Consider the following 19,334-nt stretch of genomic DNA (forward strand, 5'->3'; position numbering starts at 1 on the left):
ATTCCTGAAGTACTTTCCTAAGCACAGAAATTTTCTGCTAGCTCGAGACTGATGCAGGCTCTATACTTCAGAGTTTGCTAATCTCTTGGCCTCATTCCAAAGTCACAAGCCCTTCGGAGCGTAGGGAGAGTAGATGTCATCACCCTCAATTTACTTACATGGAGTAACTCGTGAGGGTCAAGCCCTCGGTCAACATCTCACAAACTCCAAGTGATGGAGGTACTTCTCCAACCCGGACCTTCTGATTCCGAATTCTTCCATGCTGCTCCATTGGAAAAGAAGGCTGTGGGGTCATCCCCAGACAGGCCAGGGAGGAGGGGTTTACCGCCGGGTGCCCACACTCAATGACATCCTGGACAGAGTTCCGAAGCTCTGCAAAAACTGACCATGGAGTGCTATGCCAAGCTTGGACCACTTCTCTAAGACACTTAGATCTTAGGACTATTTTTTTTCCTTTTTGTAAATTAAAGTATAATTTTAAAGTATAACTGATTTACAATGTTGTATTAGTTTCAAGTGTACAGCAAAGTGATTCAGATATGTATGTACACACACACATATATATATATTCAGGTTCTTTTCCATTATAGGTTATTATAAGATATTGAGTACAGTTCCCTGTGCTATACAGTAGGTCCTTGTTGGTTATCTATTTTATATATAGTAGTGTGTATATGTTAATCCCAAACTCCTAATTTATCTCCCCCCTTATCTCCTTTGGTAACCAGAAGTTTGTTTTCAATGTCTGTGAGTCTATTCCTATTCTGTAAATAAGTTCATTTGTATCATTTTTTAGATTTCACATATAAGTGATATCATATGGTATTTGTCTTTCTCTGTCTGACTTACTTCACTTAATATGATAATCTCTAGGTCCATCCATGTTGCTGCAAATTGCATTATTTCAGTCTTTTTTATGACAGAGTAATAGCCCGTTGTATGTATATACCACATCTTTATCCATTCCTCTCTTGATGGACATTTAGATTGCTTCCATGTCTTGGCCATGAAAAGATGCTCAATATCATTAATTATCAGAGAAATGCAAATGCAAATCAAAACTACAATGAGGTACCACCTCACATGGATCAGAATGGCCATCATCAGAAAGTCTACAAAATAATAAATGCTGGAGAGAGTGTGGAGAAAAAGGGACCTTCGTACACTGTTGGTGGGAATGTAAATTGGTGCAGCCACTATGGAGAACAGTATGGAGATTCCTTAAAAAACTAAAACTAGAACTACCATATCATCCTACAATCCTACTCCTGGGCATATATATACCCTGAGAAAACCATAATTCAAAAAGAGTCATGTACCACAATGTTCATTGCAGCACTATTTACAATAGTCAGGACATGGAAGCAACCTAAGTGTCCATCAACAGAGGAATGGATAAAGATCTTAGGACTTATTAGGACATTAATGCAGGAACATTTCCCCAGGGCTTTCTTTATATCTGGCATTCAAAGAGTTTATAACCTAAAAGCAGACAGTGGGCAGCATCCCTGGCCTTGAAAATAATTTATCAAATGTAAAACTCTCTTTCTGGGTATGAAGTTTTCCTGAGTCTACCCTAAGCACTAGGAAGACTCTAATGAGATGTAATCCCAATGACACATTTTCTCCTCCAACAAATTCATCCTCCTTCCTCAAGTCATTATGAGATGCCTAACCCCTGTCTGTGAGGTCCTCTTCAAAGAGCTTATTTTCTCTCACTCTACCTGGAAGAATTACCTCAATTCACCATAGATGTATTTTACTTTGAAAATATTCATTTTCATTCTTGTAATGAATGAAATGTAATGAATATTCTTTCTAGACTTTATTTCCAGTGTTTTCAAGTTTGACATGTTGTTATTCACCAACCTAATCAGTCTTTTTTTAAAATTCTTTTCCCCTTAGGTTGTTACATAATATTGAGCAGAGTTTCCTGTGCTATATGGTAGGTCCTTGTTGGTTATCCATTTTAAATATAGCAGTGTGTACATGTCAATCCCAAACTCCCTAATCTTTCCAGATATTTCTAACAGAGAGCTGCCTGAAGCCCCGTGTGTGTGGTGCAGTGAGACTGCAGGAATTCCAGCGGTATTGTCTACATTCAGAACTTGAAATTCAGCTCCGGGGGTGTGGGTGGAGAACAGCAAGCATTGTTTGCTAAACCCCATGCTCTTAAGACTGCTGGCTTGTACTGCCCTGCTCTGTGTGACTTTCCCTTGGGTGGGTCCCTGGCTGAGGACCTGTCCTTTTGTCCTCTTGTTTTAAGAATATCCCCTTTTTGGAGGACAGAATTTTCCCCTCCTTTCCTCTTTCTGATTCGTTGTGGGTTTTTTTAACTTCTGCATTTATAACTCTGGCGACGCCCCCCTCCCCATACACACAGCCCCTTTTGAAGATAGCATAGTAAGATAACAGGGCTGCTTCCTGAACCAGGTCCAGGACAAGCACAAACTCAGAACAAGGGCAGCCTTCACCCGTGAAACAGTATACCAGCGAAACCCAGAATCCGAGTTTCACTTGCTCTTAGTTACCCAGAAAAATTCCTGTGAGGAAACAAAATAAATGAAACCCTGTGAGGCCTTCCTTCCTTTTAAACTGGTCCAGGGCCATGGTGCTAGGTGACCCCTTATTTTTAAAGTTTCTAACTAGCTCTATTTCTAGTGTTTCCATTAGTTCAAAGATAATATGCCAATAGGAATAAAAATATTGAAATAAAAAATTGCTTAAAGGATATTTCACGTTTCCACTTCACTGTGCTGAATCCAAGACGCAGACTCCCGAATCAATAATTTGGCTATAGCCACTGTCAGTTTCAGTTAACACCTCAGCATCATGTAAGACAGAAAGGAACCTTGGGGAAGTGGCAGTAGTCCAGTCCATAAACAAGACCAAAACTATTACTTGATTTCGTGAAGTGATCTTAAGAATTCATATGGTGGTGGCAGAAGGCATATTCATCTTTTCAGGTTACTCAATGTATCCTTTGCAACAGCTAGGAGGCCGTTACTACAGCTTAGTGGATGGAGGGAGGGGCTCTGGAGGCAGACAGCTCTCAACATAGATATACCGCCATTTGTGTGTCTTCCATGAAAACTTGGACCAGCTCTGTGTCTCGGTGAAAGCTGAGACTGAGTGTCTTCTCTGCAAAGTGGGGATAACAATCATAATAACTACTTCTAAAGATTGTTTTAAGAATTCAATGTTTAACAATGTGTATGTACTGTTCTTAGTGAAAAGCAGGGCACAAAGTACGCTTTCCATAAATGGTACAGTTACCAAGAATATGTTCCTCTTTAAATATTATACAGTCAAAGTCATTCTCCCTGCCGTCTTCCATCCTTTCAGTGGGTTGTCGGATTATATTTCCATCGTAAGTGAATAGCATAGTGCAGTGGTTCAGAGCCGCCCAGGGCTGTGGAGATTGTCTGGTTGGGGACCTCATTTGGGAACCAAGAACAAAGGTCTTTGGAAACAACATACAATTGATATTCAAAAGAGACTCCGTTTAAAATCACTCAAAAACATTTTATTTGTCTTCAGAAAATAATCTTAACGACACAAATGATCAATCTTGCTTGTCATCTGATTTTTAGATCATCTATTAAGTTTGTAAAGACAGATTTTCAAAATCACATCATCTTCCACTGTATTTATTACCATTTTAAAGCAAAGTTCTTTTCTGGCAGGGTGGAGTTTCTGTTTCTTCCCATTGGATCCTTCCCAAGTGAGAAATATCATGATGTGTGGATTTGAGACACTTATCAATTCTTCTCAGGGAAAAAGTTTACGTCAATGACTATAAACCAGACGGACCTGGTTTCCAAGGTCTTCCTTGGAAGCAGGGAAACCTTGGACAAATTACTGCATCTCTCTAAACCTGTATCCTTTCACTTAAGATGGGCTGATGCTGGGAATTCCCTGGGGGTCCAGTGGTTAGGATTCCAAGCTTCCACTGCAGGGGGCACAGGTTCAGATCCCGCCAGCCACGGGGTGTGCCCAAAAAACAAACAAACAACAGCAACACAGCAAAGATGGGGCGATGCTGCATTTACATATAAAAAGCATTTGGAATAGTGCCCGACATGTAGTAAGCACTCTGTAAATGCTGCCTATTATGACTGTTCTAGTCAAGCCTGATTTCTTAGCACACGAAGTATGTACCTTGATTTTAGGACCAACCATTTTGATTCGCGATCTGTATTACTCTGCCTGGAAACAGAGTAGTGACCCCCTTGGTTCATTTTACAACATGGTTGCAGTTACCTTGTTGAGTAAGAAGCCTGGGGGGTGGAAATTGTGACCTCTCACCTGTCATACTTCTTGAGCATCCCTGGCTTGGAAGCTGGTTAGAGTCTCAGAAAGAAAAAGAATTTATTAAATCAAATACTGTGGCCAGATGAAACAACATATCCCTTGCTAATTAGAGGAGTAGCTAGTACTGAGGCAGGCATCTCTTTTATTCCCCTTGGCTTATGGCCCAATTAACAATTAACAGTGACTGATGTTCTAACAGGGGAGCTTTCTGTCTGCATGGCTGGGTTTTCTCAAGAAGAGTTAGAAATAAGATACTTGACAGAGTTTAGTCAGGAAAGAACAATTAAAAACTACAAGAAACCACCCACATTATTCATGGATAAAATATACTTGCAAAAACTTTAGACAACATCAATACGTTCACTGATTTTATTTATTAAAAATGAACTTTTCCTAATTTTAGAAAGTTATGACTAGATGGTATTTTTTTCCCCGTGCTTAAAATTCTTAAACACCTATCTCTCTAGTTAATATTTATAAGTTAAGGGAATCCTTTTCTGGAGGACAGATCCCCGTATAGGAAAGATTCCAAGTTGAAGAATGAAAGCCCATTGATGTTTCCCCAAAAAAGAGGAGTTTTCCCTTTCTCACTGGGTGCCTATCGTAATAGGCAGAGACAGGGCTTCTCAACTCACTGACTTCTGAGAATCAACGATGATTAGAATTGGACACCAGGGTAACTCCAAAGCAAGGAAATGCAGTCATTTTGAGGTAATGACACAAACATAAATGAGCTTTGCTTGAAAAACATGAATCCATACCCAGACCTTATTTCTGGTTGTGCTGTTGGTTGACGGATGGCTGGAGACTCGACCGGGTCGAGTTGTGATGATGGTTTTCAATGCTCTCTAATTCTGTCACATCTTCTTCCCAGTGCCCCGAAGCATCCTTTGTTATGCCCATCAAACTGCCTCTCAGAAAGGTCTCAGATGTCTGTTATCACTCTTCATGTGATTAAACCAATGTATGTCCTCTCTCATGAACACATATATTTTAGCCTAAATAATTATAGCCCTTAATGATCAAGCACTGAGCTAAGCATTTTACAGATATTATCTTATTTAATCCTCATGATCATTCTGGGAGGTAGATAACATTATTACCTTATTTTATCAATTGGCAAATTTCAGCTTAGGGAAGATAATTAAGTTGCCCAGGGTCCCACAGCTAAAAGTGGTCTGGCTTCAGAGCCAGAGCTCTGAACTAACTGTATTGATTTAAAAAGCCAAATCATTTGAGTGGCAGGCACCCGAGTAGGTGAAGAGTATTCTGCAAGCCTCCCTGCAGGCTGAAGACCTGAGCTTTGCCACACACCTGTCACAGCACTCACCCCCTAGGTAGGAAGGGTCATTCTAATCACTGAACTCAGGTGGTCGTTACAGCTCTAACGCCTGTGACCCTGTATTTTCTTCCAAGAAGAGAAGCACAGAAGTATATGGCTGTTATGAGAGAGAGAAAAGCATGAAGGGAGAACAGTAAAGTACCTAGAATCTCATCTGCACTTTGTCGTGGCGGACTCCCTTCTACAGCCTATGTTTCTCTTTTACCAGGTTGAATAAAGACAGAAGAGCTCCCATGGCATCACATCAGGTTTGGGGAGGATAAATAAGGACATTTACCACATCCCAAACACCAGAAAACATGTGGAATCCCTTTTAAGGTGGAAAGCCTCTGCATAGGATGAATACAAGGAAATGCCTCTTTACCCAACTTCAGAATTCACTGAAATCCAAGACCATTCAGGCAAGCAATAGAAATAGGTTTGTCTGATTTTTTTTTTTGAGCTGTAGGATTTTTTTTTAACATTTTCCTCTTTTTGAAATTTAATTTAATTTTACGTTAGAGTATATTTGATTTACAATGTTGTGTTAGTTTCAGGTGTACAGCTCAGTGATTCAGTTATTCATATACATGTATCTATTCTTTTTCAGATTCTTTTCCATATAGGTTATTACAGAGTATTGAGTAGAGTTCCCTGTGCTATACTGTAGGTCCTTGCTGGTTATCTATTTTATATATAGTCGTGTGTATATGTTAATCCCAAACTCCTAATTTATCCCCTCCCACCACGTTCCTCTTTGGTAACCATAAGTTTGTTATGTGTGTCCGATTTTTTTTTTTTTTTCGGTACGCGGGCCTCTCACTGTTGTGGCCTCTCCCGTTGCGGAGCACAGGCTCCAGACGCGCAGGCTCAGCGGCCATGGCTCACGGGCCCAGCCGCTCCGCAGCATGTGGGATCTTCCTGGACCGGGGCACGAACCCGTGTCCCCTGCATCGGCAGGCGGACTCTCAACCACTGCGCCACCAGGGAAGCCCTCAAGGGGAATTATTGACCAATCATGTTTGTATCTCAATAAATTACATGAATGACACATTTAGTGAATAACCCCTGGGGTGACTGACGTCTGTCTCTCACAGGGAATTCGTCTACAAAGCACAGCTAAGCACAGCTAAGAATGTGGAAGAGACTGCGAGTCGGTTCCCAGCCCTCTGAAGAATCTCCTTGCCTCTTAGAGAGTCACAATAGCTTCCCAAAACCAGGAACAAACACAAAACTCAAGGGACTTCCCTGGCAGTCCAGTGGTTAAGACTTTGCCTTCCAATGTAGGGGGTGTGGGTTTGATCCCTGGTCGGGGAGCTAAGATCCCACATGTGGCCAAAAAACCAAACTATAAAAAACAAGCAAAAAAAAAACAGAAGCAATATTGTAACAAATTCAATAAAGACTTTAAAAATGGTCCACATCAAAAAAATAAAAATAAACAAGAACAAAACTCAATGGCTCTCTTCAGAACTCTGAACATCCTTCTTTCACAGTAATCGGAACATGGACTCTGGAAAAACCCAACACAATCCTGTGGACCGTGACATTACTTGCTTTGGAGCAAAGGGCTATGGGATCCCTGGAGGTCCCTGCTGGGTCTGTGCTCAGCTGACCATCGGGACCCAATGGCTGAGGCCTCTTCCTCACTCTCCTCCCCAGATTCGAAGTCCTCATCTACTGCGTGAAAGAGCGGTTTGGGCCTCAAAACCACCCTTCTGCCCCCGCCCAGTTGTTCTTCTTGGGTCCTATTTCTTTGATAGCCCAAGTGGGCTGACTTCCCTCCTCTGTGTAAGTTCTTCATCGGGATTATTTCTTGTGTCCGTCGTCCTTCCTGAAGTGACCCCGTTGGAGAGTGTGTGTTGAACATGATGGTGGGGACTTCTGCGTCACTGCCGTCGTGATCTGGGAAAGGATAATCGAAGGAGGAAAGAAGAGGACTTAAGATCAGGGAGTGGAGACTTCATATCCAGGCGAGAGAACTCAGAGGGAAGAAGAGTCCTCCTGCTGTTCCAGCTCCTACACTCACTCACCTTTCTCGTCAGCATGGTTTTCCCTTTCCGAGGTTGCTACCCCAAGGTGGGGTGGAGTAGAAGCTATAGACGCGGTGTGAGAAATAAACAGAAATGCACGGAAACCTGCGCGTCCGGCTGGTCTCTCCCAGGGAAATGAGGGAGTGTTTCTCACAAAATCAGATCCATTAGCCATAAAGCACAAAAAGATGCTTTGTGTTGTCAAAGACCAATGGTAAGCTGAAGGTTCCAAGGTACTATGATATGAAAAGGTGGATCTTATCTAGGTTTGTTTGTGGTTTTTTGTTTTGTTTTGATTTTTTTTTCATTTTTTAACTCTACGTTTGATTTTTAATCGGTGGCTACCAGAAATCATTAAATCTGAGTTTCATCCTTTTGACCTTGAAATAGCTAATCTTAGAGAAACAGGGATGGGACAGGACCACAGCAGAGTCACGAGTAGCAAAACAGCCGTGATGCCTTCCTTTCAGAGGATGTGAGGTGTGCACAGGGTGCGTCTGGCCCACGACGGCAACAAGGATGGGAACGTCCACTTACTGAGAACTTACTCTGTGCTGTCACGGTGCTGATCTCTTTACATGTTATGCCATTTAATCCTCACAACAGCACTCTGAGAGGAGGAAAATTGTGAGCCTCATCTCACAGGTGAGGAGGCTTAGGTTTTTAAGAGGTTAAGTGACTTTCAGTATCACACAGTGAGGATGGGGCTGCAGTTTGAGCAGAGCCTGTCTGAGAAGCTGGCATCTGCTCCTCCCCAGGCTGTCCCTGTCTCCTTTATAAAAGCTGTGTGTGGGTCAGGACAGCTCCGTCAGGAGTGCAGGGCAGCCATTGGGTACCTATGTCATGTCCCCTCCAGATATCTAAACCACGTCCGGGACGTTGTCTTTCCCTCCTTCACTGTGCACATGCCTTCCAGGGAGGATTTTTCAGAAATCTCATTTCTTCTCATTTCTTCAAGTTCTCACCTTATACATGTATTTTCCCTTTAAATATTCTCCTGAAAACTTAGGTACTTTAAGAGATCTATATTTAAATCTGAAATAGGGTTCTTTCTCCCACTCTCTACTTCCTTCTAAAAAACAAAACAAAAACTTCACAGGTAGAACTAATATGTACACAGGTTTATACTTGATAAAATGTGTTTGGAATGTGGGACATCAGAAAAACTTCAAATATCCTGTTCAATACTATTTTTCCAAAAATGTGACCAAAATTGTCCTGAGAAGGTTGTCTGGAAGTTCAGGAGGGGGTGGGAGGTGGGAGGAGGGGAATCAGCTGCTTTGAATTTTAAAAAAAGTGAGTTAAAATATTTGGCCATTTTTTCAGGACTTCCCTTTAATTTGTGCTTACGATCTGGTCTGGAACCAGAGTTCCTCTTGATGCTTTGGTGCCTGAAACGCTAACTAAGAAAACAACAGCTGGTCCTTCTGCCCCCAAGAGCCGTTCCTTCCTCTGTCTCCCCTCAGCCCCGCTCCTGGTTTCCAACCATCCTTCTGAGCTAAGGTCCCCCTCAGAGGACAGATTCCAGCTGCATCTCCTGCCCACCTTCTGGTTACTGATAAGTGGGGTCCTAGAACTAGGGAGAGGCTTGGGCAGGTGACTTGCAAGCTTCCACTCAACTTAAGTCACTAGATCCATCCAAAACGGGAAGAAGGAGTTGCTTGGAAAGTGGAAGGCGGAAGGAGGAAGGGTGGGGACTCTCCTATCTGCACAGTCCTCCTCCAGGTTGGCGCCAGGCAGTGCAGTTCCAGGGAGAGATCAATGGAAACCTTTGCAGCAAAATCTGAGTGTCTGTTCCTCTACCTTCCACCTGGCTGAGAGCTCTAACCTCTGGACACGGGCACCGGGGGGTGGGTGAAGGAGAGACAGGGAAAGGGTTTCTGCTCAGGGCAGGGCGGAGCCTAACCCACTCCTGATACAACAAAGGCTGTTTAGAGACCCGGACCTTGCCCTCCCCATGGTCTTGTTTTGTTTCATTTTAACTGTGGTAAAATACATAAAACATAACATTTACCATTTAATGAATTTGAAGTGTACAGTTCTGTGGCATTAGATACATTCACATAGTAGGGCAACCATCGCCACACTCCACCCACAGAAGTCGCTCACCTTCCCCAGTGCTCCTGGGTTCTAGGAGGGTTGTCCAGGCAGGACCTCTCTACTTACAACACCAAGGGAGCCCCAAAGGCAAAGGAGCTTGGAGGAGTGTGTGGAGCCTGCAATCCAGCAGGGAGCACCCAGACATCTAGAGAAGGGGTGTCCTAACACGGGCGGACAAGGGGAGAGCGAAGAGGGACAGTGCTCTGCACGTCACAGCCTGGTTAGCTGCGGGGGACATCAGGGGGCTGCCTGACGGATGCTACACCTCCCTCCACCTCCCCTAGAGCCCCTCCAGCCATTCCCTGACCTTGTCCTGGTGCGTAAAGGCTTCAGATTTGGAGAGAAGGTGGATGCAAATAATTGTGCCCAGATACCCACGGAGGACTATCTCAGTCTAATCCTGATTATTATTATAATTCTTTAAAACTTAAGAATAACTGATAAAACAAGTCTCACTTTTCCTTCACAGATTTCTAGGTTACCCACTGTTTCTCCTCACCGAATGAAATTTAGAACCAGTTGAGCACATTTGAAAGAAAAAAAAATTCATTGGGACTAAGATTTCATTCCACGTCTAGATTAACTCATGTAGAACTGACATTTCTTCCTTTTTTTTTTTTTTTTCCGGTACGCGGGCCTCTCACTGTTGTGGCCTCTCCCGCTGCGGAGCACAGGCTCCCGACGCGCAGGCTCAGCGGCCATGGCTCATGGGCCCAGCCGCTCCGCGGCATGTGGGATCCTCCCGGACCGGGGCACGAACCCGCGTCCCCTGCATCGGCAAGCGGACACTCAACCACTGCGCCACCAGGGAAGCCCAGAACTGGCATTTCTAAAGTACCGTCTTCTTTTCAAGAACACCCCTATCTACCCAAGTCAAGTCTTCTTCGATACCCCTCACTAGTAATAAAATCAATAATGGCTAATATTTCTTGCCCACTTACTTGGTTGCAGGCACTGTTCTAAGAGTCTTACCTGCACCAAATGGCTTCACTCAGGGCAACACTTGTATGTGGGAGGTACCAACATTCTCCTCTTTACAGAGAGGAAATGAAGCATGGAAAAGGAGAGTTTTATGTTGTCTTCATATAAGTCCTATATGTGTTTTCCTAGGATCTTATGATTTTTATTGAAAGCGTGAGTGAGATGTGTTTTAGGGCATCTATTGAAAGGATGCTTTGACCTATTAATCTGGCGAATAATGTAAATGTGTTTTCCAAATGTTAAACAACCCCACCTCTGGGATAAGTCCTACTTTGTAAGGTGTAGTATTCTTTTACTATCCCGCTGTATGTTATTTATAACGTGTTTGTACATTAGTGCTCAGCTGAGGCTGCTGTGTGGTTATTTTTTGCTACCGTAGCTTGTGATATTGACATTCATCTCAAGAAGTGACTGTGAGGCTTTCGTGTTCTCTATCACTCAAGCAACATAAATAGCACCAGCTGCTTGTACCAGGAAGAGTTTTAAAAATTAATCTATTATACACCCTATGCTTGCTGTTCTTTTGTTTTGTTTGCTTTTGTCTGTATTATAGTTCTTTTTAACATAAAATAATACTACTTAGAAGAGTGTGACGTAGGAATAGATGACTAGATCGATGAAACAGAATTAAGTGTCCAAACTCTCTAGTTTAGGGGTAAATGACTAGTACAACAAAATTGGAAAAGAAGGTGCTGGTGCAGGAGCATGGCCATTTGAAAACAATTTGAAATGTGTCTCTGTCTTAACCTACACAAAGATAAATATCTTTATTATCAAAATAACTATTAGCCATTTGGCTTGAAATTGAAAAAATTAAACTATGAAAGTTCTAGATTTTAAATTACTTGGTGAATCATTTTTCTAATGTTTCTGTGGAAGATTGAGCCGGTTTGATGAATCAGAATACAAAAATTTGAAGACAAGTATATCTAAAAACTAAATGATAAATGTGAAACTTTAGGAAAAATTATTGGCAGCAAATATGAAACAATGGGTGATATTCGTGTTATATGGTGTTCTTCAAATTCGTTTTAAGAAAAAAAAAGCAGAAAAAAATGGGCAACAGCAGAAACAAAAACTTCCTCGAAAGAAATATGGTTGCCTCTAAAAATATGAAAAGATGTTCAACCTCACTGAAAATCAAACAGACTCAGATGAGAATTAACTGTGGTATATAGATTTTATCCTGTCATATAGTAGACTACTCAAACGTTAACTCAGAATAGCCCAGTGATGCTGAAAACGTTCAGAAATCACCTTTCTCACAACTGTTGATCTGAAGGTAAATTTAAATATACGTAATTTTTTATCTAAAAATTTTGCTTCCAGGAATATATACTAAGGGAGTAATTGGTTATTTGAGCAAAAATCAATCACAAGTAATCCAAAGAAATTATTAGATATCTTTGCTTATATTCATTAAATATTGGAAGCATTAAATATTTGTTAATAAGGATTTTGCTAAATAAGCTAGGGGGCTTTCATATAATTGACTATTATTAAGTCATGAAATGATTACTAGGTTCATATCTGTTGATACTAAAATATGTCCACAACGTATGGTTGAGTGAACTAGACAATTTATCAATATTGAAGAACAATGACTGTATTATGAGTTTATGTATAATACCTTGCTGTGTGTTTGTGATTTTTTTTTTTGTTTGTTTGTATCAGGTCCAGGTAGGGTAGAGATCAGGATGATATAGATAGAATTATAGAAGGATGCTTACCAAAATGTTCTATAGTGAGTATCTTGGGTGTTGGAGTTTCGAGTGCTTTTAAATTTTTTTTTATGCTTTTCTCCACTGGCTGACTTTGATTTTATATCAAGCATGTTTTTATATCAGAAAAAAATAAAGTTTCATTGTAAGGAATAATTATATTCACTCTTCAAAGATTTAACTCTCAAATCCTATGTGTTTAGTTTATTCAAATTTCCAATGTGATTCCAAGTCTTAAAATTTTAGGAATATTAAACTAGAGAACATGGCATATCATATATATTATATGCCACTTTATGCTAATAGAAAATCATTTTATATACACGTTTAAAAAATAATAGCTTTGGGGCTTCCCTGGTGGCGCAGTGGTTGAGAGTCCGCCTGCCGATGCAGGGGACATGGGTTCGTGCCCCGGTCCGCGAAGATCCCACGTGCCGCGGAGCGGCTAGGCCCGTGAGCCATAGCCGCTGAGCCTGTGCGTCCGGAGCCTGTGCTCCGCAACGGGAGAGGCCACAACAGTGAGAGGCCTGTGTACCGCAAAAAATAAAAAAATAATAATAGTAAGCAATTGATGACCCCCAGGTGTATCTCTCTGATGCATCTTTTGGTATGGCCCCTGAGCTAAGAATGGTTGTTACACTTTTAAATGGCTGAAAAAAAATTTTTAAAGAATATTTCCTGTTAAGTAAAAATTATATGAATTTCAAATTTCAGTGTTCATCACTATAGTTCTGAATTCAAATAATAAAATACTTGTGTTCTCTTTTTCTTGTCATATATGTACTTTCATATTCTTGATTTTGCCTTTTGGCCCACAAGCCTGAAACAGTTTACCATCTGAACCTTTCCAGAAAAGAGAAGCAGCCAGGGATGCAGGTTACCTGTGAATTCAGCCACCCTCACATCTCTGCCTGCTGGCTGAGGATGGCTATAAGGAAAGGAGAGGTAGCGGATGTTTTGGGTACCAGCCTGTGGGTAACAAGGAGAAATAAAAAGCAGAGTTAGCCACGCAACTGACAGCTTCACACGACAAAGTGAGAGACACAGACCCACTCTGCAGCATCGTGTTCGGATCACTGCCTTTCAGTTACTTCAGTTTAAGGGAAACAAAATGCCTCCGCCTTCAGTATATGTCCTTTCCCTCTCATGATAAAATAGACCATGATAAACCTCTCAAAGTTTCTCCTGCAGCCCTGCTGACATTAGGGTAGAGATTAGGGGCTACTCCAGACCCAGCCTCCATTCAGAGTCCCAGTAAGATTGCTTGGATATGGCCTCAGATGGAGTAGCTCAGATGCACAGTGGTTGCCATGAAGATAGGGTCCCAGAGACGTGGGGAGAACAAATTCCTCCCTGTATCTCCCTGGGGGAGGAGTAAGCTTCCTAGAGCCAGGGTCCCTGTCCACGGATGGTCCCCTGGAATGTCCAGTCCCTGGCCACCGTGGGAGCTAGTCCAGCCTCACAGCCCAGGGAGTGTGTCCCAGTCACTGACCCATCCTGGAGGGCAGTTTGCTGCCACATACCCCGTGGACCGATGCTTTGGGCTCCAAAGGGCCCAGGCCCAGAGAAGGGGGTGTCTGGTGTCCTGTACCCCCTTAGTTTTGTCTTTTTCTGTCAACCAGGGAGTGGTTTTGTTTGTTTGTTTAAATACTGAGGTAGTCACCTGACAAGGCCCTGCTCCGCCCGGCCCAGCTCAGGTGAGTCAGTGTCTCCGCCTTACCGGCTTTCCCCAGGGCAGGCTGTGACCTTTCCTCGCGCTCTCCCTGAAGGTGTTCTGGCGGCGGATCAGGATTTCTTTCGCCTGCTTCTCACTCGTTTGGGGTTTGAGGTTGTATTTGTTGTAGGACAGGGTCTGTAGAAAGAAGGGGATGTCAAACATGTACAGACATCTCAGCACAACTTCCAGCCTCAGGAGACCGTGGAAAAACCAAGAACAAAGACTAGTAGAGCGAGCAGGTGGTGCTCAGGTCCTCTGAGCGTTTGCCTCAATTACACAGGCACAAGCTGTGGCCCCGGAGGAAAGGTCTGTGCTCGGGGCCAGCCCCTCAGGACCAAGCTGCGGTGGGAGCCTTGCGTCTGGCTCGCAGGCTAGTGCCCCCCATCTGCGCTGTCCCCCTGTGACCTCCCACAGTGATCACCCCCGAGGTACCCACAGACTTCGGTGCCCCCCCAGCCAACACACACTCTCTTTCCCAGGTCACGTTCGTTATGCTAGGCCAGCGGTTACTGTTTAGGGATCAGGGGAATTTAAAAACGACTTCGGCAATGTCTAGATGGTTGCTATTTTAAAATGTTGCCAATCAAAGATTCGCACAAAAAATCAGCCCATTAGTATCACCACCATCAGTTCAAAAAGGAAAAAGTCTTTTAACCAAAGTAGTAGGACGGGCATGATCTTCGATACAGAACAGTTTTTCAAATTGAATCAGTTTAGTTTTATGAAAAATGTCTTCCTTATCTTCACAGAGGCCAGTGAAAATTTGTCTTGAACCACAGACCAGCATGGTCCTCAGATGTTAACGAAGTGCTTAACGGGAATCTCTTTCACCCAAACTAGAGGACTACAGATGTCACCTTTTGTGACAAGCCTCAAAACTGTAGACTTCCCACTAGCAACAAAGCAGACAGACAGTTGTCCGGGATTGTACCTTTGGTTTTTCCTTCAAGAGAGCAAGAGGACCATGGCAGAGGAGAGGAGCCATATGAACTACGTAAAGACAGGATGATAGGGCTTCCCTGGTGGTGCAGTGGTTGAGAGTTCGCCTGCCGATGCAGGGGACGCGGGTTTGTGCCCCGGTCCGGGAAGATCCCACGTGCCGCAGAGCGGCTGGGCCCGTGAGCCATGGCCGCTGAGACTGCGCGGCCGGAGCCTGTGCTCCTCAACGGGAGAGGCCACAACAGTGAGAGGCCCGCGTACCGCAAAAAAAAAAAAAAAAAAAAAAAAAGACAGGATGATAACCAACCAGGACCTACTGTGTAGCACAGGGAACTCTGCTCAATACTCTGTAGTAACCTAAGTGGGAAGAGAATTTGAGAAAGAATAGATATATTGTATATGTATAACTGAATCACTTTGCTGTACACCTTTGTCAATCAACAACACTGTTAATCAACTATACTCCAATATAAAATAAAAGTTTTTTAAAAATAAGAAAAATAAAGGAGGCTTTAAGGAAAAGAAACGTGGCTAATCCGAATCGTAATGTGCTGTAAGAATAAGCTATACACTGATTTTGAAGACATTAATTTAAAAGAAAAGAGTATAAAATATCTCATTGGTAATTTTTAAAATTCATGATGTGTTGAAATAATATTTTTGATATAGTGGTTTAAATAAAATATATTATAAAAAATTTTTTTTAAAGGTTAGGATGAGAAAGGAAAGACAGAAAGGGTAGGACTGGTGAGTCATTCTCCCAAGTAATAAAAGAGGAAGCAAAAGCCATCTCGGGGGTGGAGTCCCCCTCTGTTTACTATGTATGTTCTCCCCGTGGGAGTTTCCATCACCTACTGGCTCTAGGTGATCAACAAGGAAGGGAGGTCCTGCACAGCTTAGAAGGGAGAAACCTGGAGGTCAGTCTGATAAAAGAAGAAGAAAGGTGATTACTTAGGAACCTGATAAAAAAGAGAGAATGCACGGTTAGCCTCATTTTTGGGCGGCTTGGAGTTCCAGAATCTCTCTCTCTATTTCTGGACTTTCCCTAAACTCAACCTCCACCCCCACGGGGCACGTCTGAGTACCAGCGACCCTCTGGACTGCAGCCCTCACTAAGCCGGCCAGCATTCTTCAAACCAGGAAGCTCTTAACTACTCATCTAAGGCGGAATGTGATAGTCTTGCTGAGACAGTTTCACCTGGAATGATTTGAAAGCTGCTGAATGTACTCGACGTGTGCTGTGAGTGTCGCTGACCTGGGTTCCTCCCGCAGGCGCAGGGCCTTTTTGCTGACACATTCCCCTTCATCACTGACCTTCTCCGCACGGCAGCCAGAAGACATTCCCTTGCCCTGGACCATGTAATTCTGAAGTCATGGAAAGAGCTGTGGGTGGGTAGTTGGCAGACATGGGCTCTCAATGCAGATTCGTTCTGAGATCTTAAACAAGTCAAAAAACAACTCCTCTGACCTCAGCATCTTCTACTGGAGAAGATGAGTTTTGACCAGATGAGTTTTTGGAGTCCCATGACCTGGTCACCAAAACCGAGGCCCTCACAGTTAACTCACTTCTAACCCTAGTCAACAATTGGGATGTTCCATTGAATCCTCAAACTTAAAGAACTCCTAATTAGAGGACACAAATGAAAATACCGTTTGATTAAATCAAAGTTTCAGGAGGATTCACTTACTGTCCCTGAAATGTTCTTGCTGTGAACTTTGGGCCAGGTCCCAAGTACTAGTATAGCCTCCATACCCTTTTCCAAAATTGAAAAATACTATGCCTGACATGTCTCCTTTTTGTGGATATATATATATATATATGTGTGTCTGTGTGTGTGTGTGTGTATATATATATATATATATTTTTTTTTTTGGCCTAGCGGCATGTGGGACCTTAGTTCCGGACCAGGGATCGAACCCATGACCCCTGCAGTGGAAGCTTGGAGTCTTAACCACTGGACCGCCAGGGAAGTCCCTGAAATGTCTCCTTTTTTATCTTAGGCTTTCAGCAATGTGGTTTCGATATTCTAATCTAAACCATCTCAGTTTTCTAAGCTCTATTACAGTCAACCACGCTGGGACAACTCCACCATCACAGGCATCCTGGGGCCATCTTTCTTCCGTGGTGGATAAGTGTCACTGCTTTTCTGTCTCTGGAGGGGGAGGGAGCCCTGCTGGTTCTGGAAAACTCTGGGGCTGCAGGGCTAGGGCAGCCTGACCCCTAGGGCCTGCAACTGGATTTGCATTTCTCTTTATACCATGGGTGCCGATTTTGCTGCAGAAACATAACAATTAACTTTCTGTTCTCCAAACTAAGCAGAGAGAAATTGTTCATCAAGAAGACTGCTTTGGAGAGAATAACATGAACAAGAACTGATTCCTGGAGGACTGGATCCCAGGACAGGCAACAGGGACACGTCTTATACACACCCTTTGTCGAACTTGGTACATGTTGTGTGTCAGAATGTCCCTCATGGACTCCACATCTTCAGGGGAGAGTCTTTTGGTTTCTTGTATCCTCTGGGCCCTGGAAACATCATTGGAGGGAAGCCAAGCATTATTCTTCCATCTTGGCAAGGGGACCACAAAAGCATGAATTTACTTTCAGGAGTTCTAATTGATAAACGTAAAGGTTATGTTTTTAACATAACTTTTCCTGTTGTTTTAGTAAATTCATATGAAATGTCAGCATGTGTGTCTTGACTTACATTTTGAGCATGTGGCTTCTTTGCCTATAGCTTGTATATGGGAATTTCTCTAACCCATTTTTAAAAAGGAGTTTAAAGTCATGGCAAACCAGTTACTTTTTTCCTCCGTATCTATTAGGAACAGACACGTTTGTAAAAAACAATAAAAATCAATGATTAGGAAATACATTTTTGGAAAGGATACCACAAAGGGCAAACCAAATGTTTCACTCTTAGATTCAACAGAAATAAGATTATTCCTTCAAGGCTCACGGACAACACCATGTAGTAACCACATTTTGAATAGCACTAATCTATGAGGTACTAAATTTTTACGAGTACCTTTATAAGTACATTTATCTTGGAATTGTCCCTTTAGGGACTTTATCTCTAGTTAAAGAATAATGGGAAGAAACTAAAATCATATTTTACGAGGAGAATTAGACCATTGCCACCATGAAAATCAGGCCAGCTCAGAGACACTGGACCCTCTGAGATTCTAGAAGCAGTTGACTTCTTTCAGCCTTCTTCACCATAAGCACCCCTCCCTCCCCGCCCCCCCCCCCAAAAAAAAGGGCTTAAAAGCCAAGTCATGGCCAGGTTAGCAGTCAATGAACAATTGTCCTCCGAGGATTTCAGTCATGACATCGCTATGTGCAGAATTCTCATGTGACACACATATTTGATTTCAATCACTTCGGTCTAGTGGTGGTAATTTCTAAAAACTTACTGTATGAATAATATACGCTCACTGTAGAACATAGGAACAACAAAAATAGGAGAACTAAAGAAAATTAAACCCATCTCTCAGTACTATTACCTCCCCTGACATATTGGTATAAACCCTTACAGAGCTGCGATGTTTTTTCTTTTCTGGCTGCAGGTTTTTGAAAAGCACACGTGTGCTGATGTGCTGGTACCTGCTTGCACAGGTCTTAGGATAATTGACCATAGAGACAAGAAGTTATTGGTTTCAAGACAGGCCACTTTTTAAGTCCCTTTCCCCAAACATTGGTAGCGATATCGTCATACATAGCAAGGATATTTTTGTAAGTAATGCACAATGGGTAAAAGATTTTTAAGGGCTTGGATACTGGATATCACAGGACGCCAGCATTTACTTAGCAATGCGATCTGTCGACTGACTAATGCCCTTCCTACAAAATCACTGAAACCAGTTTCCATATCGCGGAGCTGCAAACGTCAACACTATTGATATTCAGTTACCACCCTCGGTGATTTAAACATTACTATCAGGGCATTTCAACCTAACTGTTTAAATGTCCTTCAAATAAAATTTATTCTGATTTAGATACACCCACGCATTCCCACAATCTGAACACATTCCTTTATTATGGTGGAAGGAATCTATTGCTAAACAGAAACAACAGCTAATCAAATAGTTCCACTTTGTGTGTTCATAATAAAATGACCAAATAGGAAAAAACTATGGGTAAAGTTAAACCTGAGATAGGAAATCTAACTTGGCATTCTCCCCAGTTTATAATTAACCACTCTGGG

General features: G+C 42.5%; 1 protein-coding gene across 1 annotated transcript in view; it reads right to left on the minus strand.

Annotated features, from left to right (window-relative positions):
• Positions 1-7,184: 7,184 nt before the first annotated feature.
• SLC9A4 (solute carrier family 9 member A4) overlaps positions 7,185-19,334 on the minus strand; it is a 57,619-nt gene continuing 45,469 nt past the window's right edge. Inside the window, exons 9-12 of the mRNA XM_060169551.1 lie at positions 17,557-17,653; positions 14,191-14,322; positions 13,352-13,439; positions 7,185-7,540 (exon numbers count right to left, since the gene is read on the minus strand). Coding sequence (XP_060025534.1) covers positions 7,185-7,540; positions 13,352-13,439; positions 14,191-14,322; positions 17,557-17,653 — 673 coding nt within the window. The remainder of the gene's footprint in view (positions 7,541-13,351; positions 13,440-14,190; positions 14,323-17,556; positions 17,654-19,334) is intronic.

Source organism: Lagenorhynchus albirostris, chromosome 13 (genome assembly GCF_949774975.1).
Source record: "Lagenorhynchus albirostris chromosome 13, mLagAlb1.1, whole genome shotgun sequence".
NCBI lineage: Eukaryota > Metazoa > Chordata > Mammalia > Artiodactyla > Delphinidae > Lagenorhynchus > Lagenorhynchus albirostris.